This window comes from Gossypium hirsutum, chromosome A13 (assembly GCF_007990345.1).
Source record: "Gossypium hirsutum isolate 1008001.06 chromosome A13, Gossypium_hirsutum_v2.1, whole genome shotgun sequence".
In the NCBI taxonomy this organism is placed as follows: Eukaryota; Viridiplantae; Streptophyta; class Magnoliopsida; order Malvales; family Malvaceae; genus Gossypium; species Gossypium hirsutum.
This window is the reverse complement of record NC_053436.1, coordinates 109,971,802-109,987,385: the sequence shown is the minus strand read 5'-3', so window position 1 is coordinate 109,987,385 and position 15,584 is coordinate 109,971,802. Positions and strand designations below refer to the sequence as shown.

General features: G+C 34.7%; 2 protein-coding genes across 2 annotated transcripts; both read left to right on the top strand.

Moving 5' to 3' along the window:
- Positions 1-4,186: 4,186 nt before the first annotated feature.
- On the top strand, positions 4,187-7,778 carry LOC107950556 (extensin-2-like). Its single transcript, XM_041085859.1, has one exon. The coding sequence runs from the start codon at positions 4,258-4,260 to the stop codon at positions 7,651-7,653; it is 3,396 nt and encodes a 1,131-aa protein (XP_040941793.1). The 5' UTR covers positions 4,187-4,257; the 3' UTR covers positions 7,654-7,778.
- Positions 7,779-12,925: 5,147 nt separating this feature from the next.
- On the top strand, positions 12,926-14,315 carry LOC121212657 (extensin-2). Its single transcript, XM_041085858.1, has one exon. The coding sequence runs from the start codon at positions 12,998-13,000 to the stop codon at positions 14,255-14,257; it is 1,260 nt and encodes a 419-aa protein (XP_040941792.1). The 5' UTR covers positions 12,926-12,997; the 3' UTR covers positions 14,258-14,315.
- The last annotated feature ends 1,269 nt before the right edge of the window (positions 14,316-15,584 follow it).

Below are 15,584 nucleotides of genomic sequence, written 5' to 3'. Positions count from 1 at the left end.
ATCCAACTTTAAAAAAATTCAATTAAGGCATTAAACTTAGTATTTGTTCTTGTTTTAGTCATCCGCCGTTAAATTGATAACGGAAATAATAATGTGACATTTTTCTAACTAGTATAATATATTTGCATATTCTACCAATTTGATTCTCAAACTTTCTAACCAAAACTTTTAAATTTTAAAACAGAGGCATTTCATATCTACAAATTTGTAAAACCAAAAAAAAAAAAGGGAAAAAAAAACCTTCTCCAATTATGCAAATATAACATGTAATAAATAACATGTGCAAATATAGTCTTGCTTAGAAACCAAACAATCGAAATCACCACCGAACATCCAAATCCAAAGAACCAAGCTTAAGAAACATAAAATCTGGCAATAGGTACTAATTAATTCAATAAAATCCAAAACAATTAACATCAAAGTTGTACTTCTTCTTTATGGATGATTTAGTATACAAAATAAAATCAATTAACAAAGACTATCTTTGAGCTATGGATTAAATTGGGTAACCATCAAACACAAGAACAAGTAAAAATTCAAATAACCCAGAAACTAAAATCCTAATATAGTGTAGTAGGCCAATTTTGGCCCACTAATACCAAGCCCATTTAACCCATCCTCAAACCCAAAACCTAAAATTAACCTAGCCCAACATCCAAGCCCAATCCCAAAACCCTAAACTCCCACTTGCCTCTTCCCACTCTCCCATGCTGTCTGCCACCAGCACCACTCCCACTCTCCCATGCTGTCTGCCACCAGCACCATCACACACCCCCATACCGTCTACCACCACCATGCCTTTGCCGCACCTGCAAACAAGCAAAGGAAAAGGACAAAAAATGAAGCAATAAACATTAACAGAATATTGTATTTTTGGCTATAAAAGCCACAAGCAAAATCGAACTCAGAGGGGGGTTTTTTTTTTCTTTTCTGTTTTCGTTTTTAACATTCATTCAAGTGTTCAAAAGAAATCAATAACCAAGATAGAATGAAACACATGTACAAGCCGTGACTTTAACACTGAAATCAGAAGTTCAAAGTTGTCAAAAAAATCAAAAACTACAAATATAAGGTAATCTTTTTCTTTATTTTGTTAGTCTCGTTCTCTAAACCTATTTTCCATACATAAATATTAATATATATAAAAAATACAAAAAAGTATAAACATAAAAATATAAAAAATAATAATAAAAAAATATTTTTTACCTTTTCCCGGTGGCCGGCGCCGGCGCCGGCGAGCCTCCGGTGGCCGTCCGGTGACCGGCCCCCTGGCCGGATTCCCCTTCCCCTTCCCTTCTCTCTCCCTTCTCTCTTCCCTCTCTCTTCTTTTTTTCTTTCCTTCTCCCTAAATGATTTTTTTTGGTTATTTTAGGCCTTATATAGCCCTCCAAAACGACGTCGTTTTGGGGGCTACACTTAAGCCCCAAACCGACGTCGTTTTGACCATGCCCGACCCATCCGACCCGACCCGCTAGAGGATCCGCGTGTTTTTGTTTGAATGGGATATTTATGCGCGCAGTCCTTCCGCTTTTTCAGGGTTTTGCAATTAAGTCATTTTTCTTGTTTCCAATTTGGCCCCATAATTTCTCGCGCTTTTCGATTTAGTCCCCGCCAATGTGCTGCGTTTTAATGGAAAAGAATAATTGTTGTTTCGGTCCCCCTATGTTTTGTGCGCGCTCAAATAAGCCCTTTTCTCTTTATTTCCTTTCACATTTGCCCCAAAACTTTGTTATTAGTTCAATTTTAGTCCTTTTTTATTTGTTTTTGTTTCTTTATTAAATATTACATTTTTTGTATTTCAATATTATTATTATTATTATTATTATTATTGTACATTAGTGTATATCTTCATGTATGTACTTATATAATGTACGGATGCTTTTCTTTTTCATATTATTATTTTAATATATATATATTATATTTGTGTATATTATTATATATATTTTAATGTTATGTATTGTATATTTCTTACTGTTCATATACTTTTATGTCGTTGTATGTATATTTTATTATTAGTTATGTTTTCTTATATATACTATTTCATGTATGTATTTTTTATATGTTATCCTTATTATTTGTATTGATATTAGTATATGTTTATATATATCTTTAATATATATATATAGGTATATATTTATGTAACATTATTAATATTCGTTTTCCACATTATTATGATATATATTATGTAAATATTTTAACATTATATTATATATGTATTTATATATTACGTATGTACATATACCTTTTAATATTATATTTTTATATTACGTAAATATTATTTTAAATACTGTATTGTATATATATATCCTTAGTACCACGTTACATATATATTGTGTATATACTTGTTTTCTTACCCCTATTATATTCATTGTTAATACATTTATTTTTTTATACATGTATACATACCCTTTTTATAATATTATTTTTTACACATATATGTATATATTTTATTTTATTGTTGCTAGTTATGTACTCTTTTACTATCTTATATGTACTTCAAACACTATACGTATAATATATTTCTAACACTACTACCATTTATATAAATATTTTACGTATATACTCTTAATTATCTTCATATGTGTATTCATTGTATTCTTATTACGTTCTCGTATTCAATGCTAACATTGCATTTGATCTTGCATGCACGGTTATTATTTTCTAATATTATTGTCACCTCGATTATTTGTTTCAATATATGCCTAGCCCTATCATTTATTTATTTTTATTTCATATCAATTTATTTTGCATTATTTCAAAAATCATATACTTGTTTTGCTAATTAATTTCAATAAACAAGGAAATGTACCGATTAAACATTAAGTCATCGAGTTCATCGCTATGTTGGGTGAACGTCAATTGACTCGTGTTAAAACGGCATATCCTTCTCAAAAACCGGAATAAACTAAAATTTCTCGTTTTTTTTTCGGATCATAACTAAACTTTACATTGAGTTCGCATTTTTGAAAATTAAGACAACATGTGTTTAACGAGATACCAATTTTGGGTGTCGCGAGGGTGCTAATACCTTTCTCGCGCGTAACCGACTCCCGAACCCTAATTTTCTCTGGATTTTCACGCAGACCTAAAATTACCTCTTTTTAGAAAAGCTTAAGAATAAAGTTTCTAAAAAAGGAGAATTTTGTAGGTGTCCGATCACACCTAGGAAAAGGATCGGTGGCGACTCCCTTTTTATTTTAAAATCAAACTTCAGTTTTCAAACTTTTTCACTAGATTGCCACAATTAGCGACCCCGAATCCACCAAAATTTTTAGGTCGCTACATATAGTATAATTCATAACAAACCCAGTAAAGTATGTTATATTTGCATGATTCAAGAAATTTTTTCTTTCTTTTTTGGGTTTTGGAATACCTCTATTGTCAAAGTTTTCTGATAGCTTCGATTAGGAAGTGTGAGAATCAAATTGATAGAATTTCTTAATGTGAAATGTTATATTTATTAAATTATTTAGAATTAGGATCAAATTGATAGAATATGTAAATATTAATGACTAAATGTGTTATTATATCAGTTAGAAAAATGACATCTCCCTATTCACGTTATCAATTTAAAGGCAAGTGACTAGAATAAGAATAAATACAATTTTTAATGCTTAAATTGAGTATTTTTAAAATTAAATGACTAAAAAACGAAAATAATTGGATAACAATTTATATAATTTACCCTTAAAAAATGAAAATATTTTTATTTTTATTTTACATTATTTAATGGAAAGGAGATGTTTCGTTTCTCTACAATTTTTTAACACGATGTAAAGCATTGACTTCTTGCAAAATCAAATGAAAAAAAAATTATTAAAAAATATTAAATCATGAACGTGATGACAAGGTGCTTCCCATATATCAAATATTTATTATTCATTTGACAAATATTGAACATTTAAGAGTTGCACATCTTACAAGAATAAATTATATGTATAGTAAGGTATAAAATACAATTGGGAATGATTTATTTACAATTTCATTGGACCGCTTCAAGGTTGGTATCCAAATTAGTGGAATATACCTACAAATTCCTCAATAAATTAATAAATGTTAAGGGAATATAATCTTAAATTATTTGGTTTGTTGGAGAGTTTGGATGCATTCTAAAGCATTAAAAATTTGAATAAATATTGGAAGGGTGACTATATAAATTGTAGGTTGTCTTGAACATTTCATTCACACATAGAGAAAAGTTATACATCTCAACAAAAACAAAGTTGAGAGAATTTCAGTGCTCTAACTTTGACTAAAATGGCCAAAATTTGGCCATGCCTTGCTTATGCATTGGCATTGTGCTTGTTGATCATCAACAATGTAGCTGCTAATGATGATGAGTTTTACAATGCTCCACAACTATATTATGGGAAGAAACCGGAAGTACCTTCAAGAGCACCACCATACATTTACAGGCCACCTCCTCATCCATATCAATCACCATCACCTGGTTACACCTATAAGTTTCCACCACCACCATCTCCCTTACCTCCACCTCCTTATGTTTATAAGTCACCACCACCACCCTATGTCTACAAGTCCCCACCTCCACCATCACCTTCACCACCACCTCCTTACATCTACAAGTCGCCTCCTCCACCATCTCCTAAACTACCTCCTCCTTATATCTACAAATCCCCACCTCCACCATCTCCTTCACCTCCCCCACCATATGTCTACAAGTCCCCACCTCCACCATCTCCCTCACCACCTCCTCTTTACATTTATAAATCACCACCTCTACCATCACCTTCACCACCACCTCATTACATCTACAAGTCCCCTCCTCCACCATCTCCCAAACCACTTCCTCCTTATATTTACAAATCCCCACCTCCACCATCTCCTAAACCACCTCCTCCTTATATCTACAAATCCCCACCTCCACCATCTCCTTCACCACCTCCCCCTTACATCTATAAGTCCCCACCTCCACCATCTTTCTCACCACCTCCTCCTTACATTTATAAGTCTCCACCACCACCATCTCCTTCACCTCCTCCACCATATGTTTACAAGTCTCCACCTCCACCATCTCCTTCACCTCCTCCACCGTATGTTTATAAGTCTCCACCTCCACCTCCACCATCTCCCTCACCTCATTCACCATATATTTACAAGTCCCCACCTCCACCGTCTTCGTCATCACCTCCTTCTTATGTCTACAAGTCTCCACCTCCACCGTCTCCTTCACCTCCCCCACCCTACGTGTACAAGTCCCCACCTCCACCATCTCCCTCACCTCCCCCACCATATGTCTACAAGTCCCCACCTCCACCATCTCCGTCACCACCTCCTCCTTATGTCTACAAGTCCCCACCTCTACCGTCTCCCTTACCTCCCCCACTTTATGTCTACAAGTTCCCACCTCCACCATCTCCCTCACCACATCCTCCCTACATCTACAAGTCACCTCCACTACTATCTCCGTCACCACATCCTCCTTATGTCTACAAGTCCCCACCTCCACCGTCTTCCTTACCTCCCCCACCTTATGTCTACAAGTCCCCACCTCCACCATCTCCCTCACCACCTCCTCCCTATATCTACAAGTCACCTCCACCATCATCTCCCTCACCTCCTCCTCCTTACATATACAAATCTCCACCTCCACCATCTTCTTCACCTCCCCCACCATATGTCTACAAGTCCCCACCTCCACCATCTCCTTCACCACCTCCCCCCTACATCTACAAGTCCCCACCTCCACCATCTCCCTCACCACCTCCTCTTTACATTTATAAGTCTCCACCACCACCATCTCCTTCGTCTCCTCCACCATATGTTTACAAGTCTCCACATCCACCATCTTCTTCACCTCCTCCACCATATGTTTACAAGTCTCCACCCCTACCATCTCATTCACCCCCTCTATCATATTTCTACAAGTCTCCACCTCCACCATCTCCTTCGCCTCCTCTACCATATGTCTATAAGTCTCCACCTCCACCATCACCCTCACTTCCCCCTCCTTACATTTACAAATCTCCACCTCCACCATCTCCCTCACCACCACCTCCTTACATTTACAAGTCTCCACCTCCACCACCATATGTCTACAAGTCCCCACCTCCTCCATCTCCTTTACCTCCCCCATCTTATGTCTACAAGTCTCCACCTCCACCATCTCCATCACCACCTCCTCCTTATGTCTACAAGTCCCCACCTCCACCTCCACCGTCTCCCTCACCTCCCCCACCCTGCGTCTACAAGTCCCCACCTCCACCATCTCCGTCACCATCTCCTCCTTATGTCTATAAGTCTCCACCTTCACCGTCTCCCTCACCTCCACTACTTTATGTCTACAAGTCCCCACCTCCACCACCTCCCTCACCACCTCCTCCTTACATCTACAAGTCACCTCCACTACCATCTCCGTCACCACCTCCTCCTTATGTCTACAAGTCCCCACCTCTACCGTCTTCCTCACCTCCCCCACCTTATGTCTACAAGTCCCCACCTCCACCATCTCCCTCACCACTTCCTCCCTACATCTACAAGTCACCTCCACCCCCATCTCCCTCACCTCCTCCTCCTTACATCTACAAATCTTCACCTCCACCATCTTCTTCACCTCCCCCACCATATGTCTACAAGTCCCTACCTCCACCATCTCCTTCACCACCTCCCCCCTACATCTACAAGTCCCCACCTCCACCATCTCCCTTACCACCTCCTCCTTACATTTATAAGTCTCCACCACCACCATCTCCTTCACCTCCTCTACCATATGTTTACAAGTCTCCACCTCCACCATCTCATTCACCTCCTCCACCATATGTTTACAAGTCTCCACCCCCACCATCTCATTCACCTCCTCCATCATATGTCTACAAGTCTCCACCTCCACCATTTCCTTCGCCTCCTCCACCATATGTCTATAAGTCTCCACCTCCACCATCACCCTCACCTCCCCCTCCTTACATTTACAAATCCCCACCTCCACCATCTCCCTCACCACCACCTCCTTACATCTACAAGTCTCCACCTCCACCATCTCATTCACCTCTACCACCATATGTCTACAAGTCCCCACCTCATCCATCTCCTTCACCTCCCCCACCTTATGTCTACAAGTCCCCACCTCCACCATCTCCATCACCACCTCCTCCTTATGTCTACAAGTCCCCACCTCCACTGTCTCCCTCACCTCCCCTACCCTACGTCTACAAGTCCCCACCTCCACCATCTCCCTCACCTCCCCAAACATATGTCTACAAGTCCCCACCTCCTCCATCTCTCTCACCGCCTCCACCCTATGTATACAAGTCCCCACCTCCGCCATTTCCCTCACTACCTCCACCCTATGTCTACAAGTCCCCACCTCCACCATCTTCTTCACCTCATCCACCTTATATCTACAAGTCACCGCCTCCACCATCTCCCTCACCACCTCCTCCTTACATCTACAAGTCACCACCTCCACCATCTCTCTCACCTCCTCCTCCTTACATCTACAAGTCCCCACCTCCACCATCTCCATCACCACCTCTACCACATGTCTACAAGTCTCCACCTCCACCATCTCCCTCACCACCTCCACCATATGTCTATAAGTCCCCACCTCCACTATCTCCCTCACCACCTCCACCATATGTCTACAAGTCCCCACCTCCACAATCTCCATCACCTCCTCCTCCTTACATTTACTAGTCTCCACCTACACCTTTACCATCTCTTTTACGCCTTCCTCCTTATGTTTACAACTCAAAACCACCTCTTGTTTACAACTCCACTATTCTACCGCCATACTATTAAAAGATTCCACCGCCTCCCTCTCTTTTTTCTCATCACTGAAAAACAACACCGCGACCATTATTCAACCAAATCAAGAGTTTTTCCAAGTTCAGGGAAGCCAATATATAATTTCTTGGAACATTATTTCTTACTTTCGAAGTTCTTGCTCGTTTCATTTATTTGAAATTATTGTTGATGTTTGTCACATTGTTGAATGAATAAATGAATAATAAATTGTTGGAGGAAATCATTTGATTCTTGATCGTTTTTTGTAATATATATATATGTAATTCGATTTCTTTACTAAAAATATTTAAGTCATTAACAATCCTCTCATTAAATTCCTAACGAAAAAAAAAAGCAATAGCCTACACTATGTTTTCTTCTACATATTTTACTTGAGAATTATGAATGAATTCGACTATAATTACCAATACCCAAATTAAATTCATTACATTAAGAACAAAAAATTATTTAATATATATGTCAAAATAGTATGTCACGATATATTAAATATTTAACATAAATTTAAATTTGAAATTAGAAGTATAAGTAAAAAGTTAATAATAAGTCATATGAATGATAAAAATTTTCGGATTAAAATTAATTTATTGCTAACTAGTGTATTAAAATTCCTATATATCAAACACAGCTTTATGGTTTTTGAGGTTTGAATGATTTATTGGACCTCGATTTATTTTGGGGCTTTAAAAGGACTATGAGTTGCCACAGCATGAATTTAGTTTTAGCATTTTTTGGGGGTTTGCTTAAGTGTTGGGTTAGTGAAGTCCATTTTGGATGGCCCAAATACATAATTAGAAATAAACTTGTCTAAAATTATTTGATGATTTTATCTAAATAGTTTTTTTTTAGAAAATTTGGGATCCATTTGAATTTTTTAATTTAAAAATATTTTTATTTTATTTTATTTATTATAAAATATCTGTAAAAAATCATTTACTGAAAAGTTTAAATATAAAAATGAACATACAAAATTATATAATTTTTTTAATACGTGAGTCTTGTTACCATTGACTCAAATTTAAAGATTTAATACCATTTACTTTGGGTATCTTTTAGTAATAGAAACAAAATTAAGATATTTAATTGGGACAAAAAAATTGAGTATTACGTATATTAAAACTAAATTCAAGTATCATTTGATATATTAATCTTCTAAATTTTATAAAGATTAGATTAGGTAAAATATAATTATACATAATTTCAAGTTAAAGGCTTGAGATTAAATGTGGATCATGAAATGTATAATCTCGTTATAGGTTTTGATCATATCTGTTCTTTTTGACACAATATTTAAAATTACTCATAACTCCTCTTCAAGCCATAAATAGGAGGATAATGCGCTTCATTACACTCAAATTCACATCCTCCTATATTAACAACAATGTTCATATCAATTAAACTAATACTCAATCGACAAATAGTATTTTTTTTAATTTCAATAACAAAAATTCAATAAATGTAAACTTTAAAAGGAAAAATCTTCACATTTTTCCATCTAAACCATGTCTTATCCATAGACAAACTTCTCAATTCTTGATCAATCGACTACCGAGAGCCATTGACTTGTATCTCCAAATATTATAAATAAATAAACAAAGTGCTTAACCATTCAATATATCTAATCGTGCAAGCATTTGTTTGCCTTGTATTGTTTTTTATTGCAATTAGTGGCAAATAGGAACAAGACAATATCATCTCATTAATCACTTTAAATAAATTATACTTAAAATATATTTTTTATTAAGTTAACCAATGAAATTAACTAAATTGGTCACTTAACTGTCAAATGGTAATAAAAATTTAACGATTTATTTCTACGTTTTTTATACTGAAATTTGAATAAACTACCTGTTAGTCGCTCTAAATAAGAATCATTTCTATTTTAGTTACCTAAATTTTTTTCATATAAATGCTCCATTAATTTTTTTATTATCATTTAACGATGGAGTGACTAATTTGACTAATACCGTTAGTCTTGTGTACAACACTATGACCAACCTCCTTGTCCAATTCCTCCAGTCGCATAAAGATTAGAGAAATATAACGCAGTATGATTCTAATTATTCTACTCGGAAAATTTGGATCAAGAAACCAAATAAAATTTGATAGCTATCCATCCCATCTTGCCTAGGTGATGATGTTATCACTTACATTCCGACATGCAATGAAACTAGTTTCATTTAAGATTTAGGGTTTGTACTTCTTTGCAGTCTAGTATTCTTTATAATTCTTCTCTTAATTTGGCTTTTAAATTAACCAAGCAACAAGATTTAAATGTTTCATGTACATGTTGAACGCCCTCAATTTAACCGTGATCATCTTCTTGAGAACCCCTAGACTCTCAAAAATTAACTTATTCCACTCTTACGCAGCCTCAGTACCATCATGTTGAATTCGTCCTACTTTTATGTCTTTATATTTTAATAAAACCTAACCTCTGAATAGTAAATGGTATAGTTTCAGGAAACACATTGTCCTACCTTCTTTTACAAACTCCCCAATCCAACCTTAGTAATAAGCTACCCCAACTGCATGTAAATTTCGAGCCTTTGAATCCCATGTCCATTAATCCATGACAAAACACATCAAGTTCTGAAAATGTTTACAAGGTCCAACATTATCCCCACTTACTTTCCTATCCCAAAGTTCATTAAAGTCACTAGCTATACATTAACTTAAATAATGCCAAAATGTAATTGGATTTGAGTGTAATTACTTCAATTATCACTCTCCCTCTATAAATTGAAGATTATAATTGGGGTTCGTCATTTACATTCAATTCAATGAAGTTCACTAATAATAATAACTACCTGAACATGTCACACGTACATAATTACAAACAATTATACCCAAATCTAATTAGTATATAACTCTCCCTGGAAAAAAAAAACTTAAAATATCGATAGCTTAACATCTTTCCTTACTTTTTTTAATATATATCCTATAATATTATATATTAATTAGGTGTTGTTTGACTATTGAAAAATTAAGTACTAAAACATTAAGAATTGAATTTGAATTATAAAATATGTTTGATATATTACTTAAAATTAACTACGGAATAAAATTAGATTATTTGATAAATATTTTTTTTTTAAATTTAAAGGTGAAGTATTTAAAGGATAACGTTAAAAGAAAAAAAATTGAAAAAAAAAATCATATTGAGTGATAAGTAATTCCTTATAATCTTATCATTTTCTCCATTTTTATATTGAAAAATTCTATCATTTGTTTTTAGTATCGATTTTCAAATATACTTAAAAAAATAAATCACTTAAAATATTAATTTTTAGTTGATTTAATTTTTTTAATGAGTTATAAATATACTGTTATTATTTATATAATGATGGCATAATATATATATATACTAAGAAAAATTATCTCATAAATCACTTAAAGAAGTTTTGTAGACTCTACAAGATTTAGAGTGTGATAGATTTTTCTAAGATAAAAAAAATAAAAAATATTATATAATTAAAGTACATATTAAATAGATAAAATCAAAATACAAAGTCAAAACTCAAACCGTAAGAGTTATTTAGAGGGTTTTTTTTAACATTATTCTTAGTATAAATTTTTATCATATCTGTTCTTTTTTATACAATCTAGAATAATTTATAGCCCTTCTCCAACCCTTAAATAAGAGGATAAATAACTTCAATACACTCAAATCCACATCCTCTTACATTAACAACAATATCAATACTAATTGAATTAAAACTCAATCAACAAAAATTAATAAAAGTTGATATCAAAACGTTGTTATCACTCTACCAGTGATTTGGTCTACTTTTAATTTATAATTTTAATAAAATACCAAAGTGACATTGCGAACAAACCCAAAATGAAATTTATAAATATTATATATGTTCACTGTGACGTAGTCCAAGGGAGGAGTTTACCTGTTCAGTTGGAGTACTTAGGCAAACGTTTACTAAGTCTTTCATAAATTTCTTTTCTTCAAATTGCTTCTATTCTTACTTTTTCACCATGATGAAAACTTGTTTTTTTTTATTTAGGCCTTAAATTTGGTAACTATTCTTAAATTAGGGTTTGGACTTTTTTTTATCTAAATTAAGCTCTAAAATTGGTAATTATTTATACATTGGGCTTGAAATTTTTTTTGTCTAAGTTAATCCTTAAAAACCCTAACGTTTAAGCTTCAATATGAGAATAATTACCGAGTTCAATAACTAATTTAGACAAAAAAAAATTCAAACCTCAATGTAAGCACAATTACCAAGTTCAAGCCCAAAATAATGATTTAACCCTAAAAGAAATTATATCTCCTATTACACAATATCCAAATTGAAATAGGGAGATAAAACCAAATTTGATTCCTTAAAAAAAGTTTAATTCCTTATACTAGTCCTTCTATTATACTAAAAATTTGAGATTTAATCTTTTTATTTCAGTTGAACATAGTTTGATCTCTATACTTTTATAATACTTTTAATAGGTCTACAATGATAGCACTCTTAGTTATTGCTCTTAAAGTAGCGAATTTGTTTTACTGTTATTCTGTCACATAGTGATTACATGAATATCCAATCAATCATGTTCAAATAATAACAAATTTATATGTCAATTGAATGTTAAAGGCTTTTTTTTTTAAATTCTATAACATCAATTTAACGGTGTTATCAATTTAGACATATTAAGAACATTAAAAAAGTGAATGAACCAAATTAGACAAAATTAAATTAAAAAGATTAAATCCCAACTTTCACATAGTAGAGGTGCCAATCTATAATTAGACCTAAAAAATTAAAAATAAAGTCTATTATAATAATGCTAAGGGTACTTCGATCTTGTGAAATAGGAAATTGGATATAAAATTAAAGTTATGCATAATTTTTAATATGTAACGTTTGCTAAGAACATTTCAAGTACAACTTCTGTTGACTATTTGCTAAGAACATTTCAAGTACAAATTCTGTTGACTACTTCATGGTTGAAGTACAAAAGTCTAGCACGAGTTAGTGGAATGTCAATTTCATTTTTCAATAGTTAATAATTTCATATAACATTTGAGCACATATGGATTTAATTTAATGGCTAATTAGAAGTTGGAAGTTTCATATATACCAATTTAACATTCTTTAAAATATTGGTGAGATTACTATATAAACTTCAAGCCCTCCATTGGGAGATCACAAATCAGAAATAGGAAGTCCTTTATTTGTTTGGCATAGAAGTGAAACTTAGTGCAGTTTTAAGAGCCTTGTTCCCCAAAATGGCCAAGGTTTGGCCACATTTAGCCTATGCCTTGGCATTGTGCTTGATAATCAATATTGCAGCTACTGAGGATGAGCCTGCTTACGATGCACCACCTCCATACTATTATATATCACCTCAACCTTCACCATACATTTACGAGCCACCATTGCTTCCGCCATATGAGTATAAGTCGTCACCACCACCTCCTCCATATAAGTATAAGTCTCCGCCTCCACCCCCATACATGTACAAGTCGCCACCACCACCTCCATACAAGTATGAGTCGCCACCACCTCCTCCATACAAGTATGAGTCACCACCTCCGCCTCCATATTTGTACAAATCACCACCTCCGCCTCCATATGTGTACAAATCACCACCACCTCCTCCATATGTGTACAAGTCACCACCTCCTCCTCCATACAAGTATGAGTCACCACCACCTCCTCCATACAAGTACAAGTCACCACCTCCACCCCCATATGCGTACAAGTCACCACCATCACCTCCTCCATACAAGTATGAGTCACCACCTCCGCCTCCTTATGTGTACAAATCACCACCACCTCCTCCATACAAGTATGAGTCACCACCTCCACCTCCACCTCCATACAAGTATGAGTCTCCACCTCCACCCCCATACGTGTACAAGTCACCACCACCTCCTCCATACAAGTACAAGTCACCACCACCTCCTCCATACAAGTATAAGTCTCCACCTCCACCCCCATACGTGTACAAGTCACCACCACCTTCTCCATACAAGTACAAGTCACCACCACCTCCTCCATACAAGTATGAGTCACCACCTCCACCTCCATACAAGTATAAGTCTCCGCCTCCACCCCCATATGTGTACAAGTCACCACCACCTCCTCCATACAAGTACAAGTCACCACCACCTCCTCCATACAAGTATGAGTCACCGCCTCCACCTCCATACAAGTATAAGTCTCCGCCTCCACCTCCATACGTGTACAAGTCACCACCACCACCTCCATACAAGTATGAGTCACCACCTCCGCCTCCTTATGCGTACAAATCACCACCACCTCCTCCATACAAGTATGAGTCTCCGCCTCCACCCCCATACGTGTACAAGTCACCACCACCTCCTCCATACAAGTACAAGTCACCACCTCCACCCCCATATGTGTACAAGTCACCACCTCCACCTCCATATATGTACAAGTCACCACCACCTCCTCTATACAAGTATGAATCTCCACCCCCATATGTGTATAAGTCACCACCACCTCCATCATATTACAAGTAAACTCCACAGATCTTTATTTTCATATAAAGACCCATTATTCCTCTATCTCTTTTATTTTCCCCTCATTACATTAACAAGTCTCCAGGTCTTCCACTACCTTCAATTACATCGTAAATTTCTAAGTCTCCTCCCCCATTATTTTCATTCCCTCCAACTCTATATTACTACAAGTCTCTATCACCTCTTTCTACACCCCATCCCTTTCCTTACTACCATAAATTGCCTACGTTCTATCAATATTTGTACTAAGTTAAAAGAACCCTAATTATTTAATGAAATATATGCATTATGAATGTTGAAGTACTAAGAGAAGGGATCATTGCTACAAGAAATCATTAGTTGGTTTCTTGCAAGCCTTGTTGTTATGCCAACTCATAGATAAAGGATTTGTTATGTTTTCAAGAATATTTACTTCGTGAATTTTCAATCTCATGTAAATTTAAATCAATTAATGTTTATATGCTTTCATATACAAAGATGCAAAATAATGTAATGTGAGTTCTCTTGATTACAATTCTCTGGTTTTGTTTTTTTCTTTTTAATGTTCATCTATCCAAATGATAAGTTTTATTAGGTCATTAATCACATTTAACTTAAAAAATATATGATAAAAATTTACATTTTAAAAAATGTCTAACAATTAAAAATGGTTATAAATCTCTATATTTTTCTCTCTTAATTGGACAATCCTTATGATTTTTCATATTTTCCCTTAAAATTTTGAATTATTGTATAATCACACGTCAGCAAAATATTATTATATAGACCCTTCCTACTACTTAAACTACGAGCCTTGGCCAATAAAATTAATCCACATTATTTATTGTTCCATTCATTTTTACACATGGATATAAACTCCAATTCAATATTTTTCCCTCAAAATACCTAAATGCAATACATATGTATTGTATTTTTCCTTCATGTTGTCGCCATCGCCAACTAAATGGAGAAATCATTTTTAAATAACATTCAAACAAATAGTGAACAACACCATTTCATTGAAAATTGATATTTTCTTTATAGAAACTCCGTTAAAAGTTGTTAGAGTTGTGTGATCCAATCTCGTCACTTGTTAAAGCGGCAAAATAGGGGGATCTGTAGACATTGATTATAACAAGATTGTTTAACCCTTAAATAGATGTAGTCGAATTCCTCTTGTATCATGTGTTTTTCAACATAGTGAATTTCTCCTCCTCTACTTGTGGTTTTTCCCAATAAGAGTTTTTCATGTAAAATTTATGTGTTTTTATTTTTTTTCTTTCTTACTGCATTGCGATCATTCCTATTACCATTATTGACATTTATTATAACAAAAGTATTAGTAAAA

Excerpts from the sequence above, each read along its gene's own strand:
- LOC121212657 (XM_041085858.1), top strand. The coding sequence starts at position 12,998 with ATGGCCAAGGTTTGGCCACATTTAGCCTATGCCTTGGCATTGTGCTTG.
- LOC107950556 (XM_041085859.1), top strand. The coding sequence starts at position 4,258 with ATGGCCAAAATTTGGCCATGCCTTGCTTATGCATTGGCATTGTGCTTG.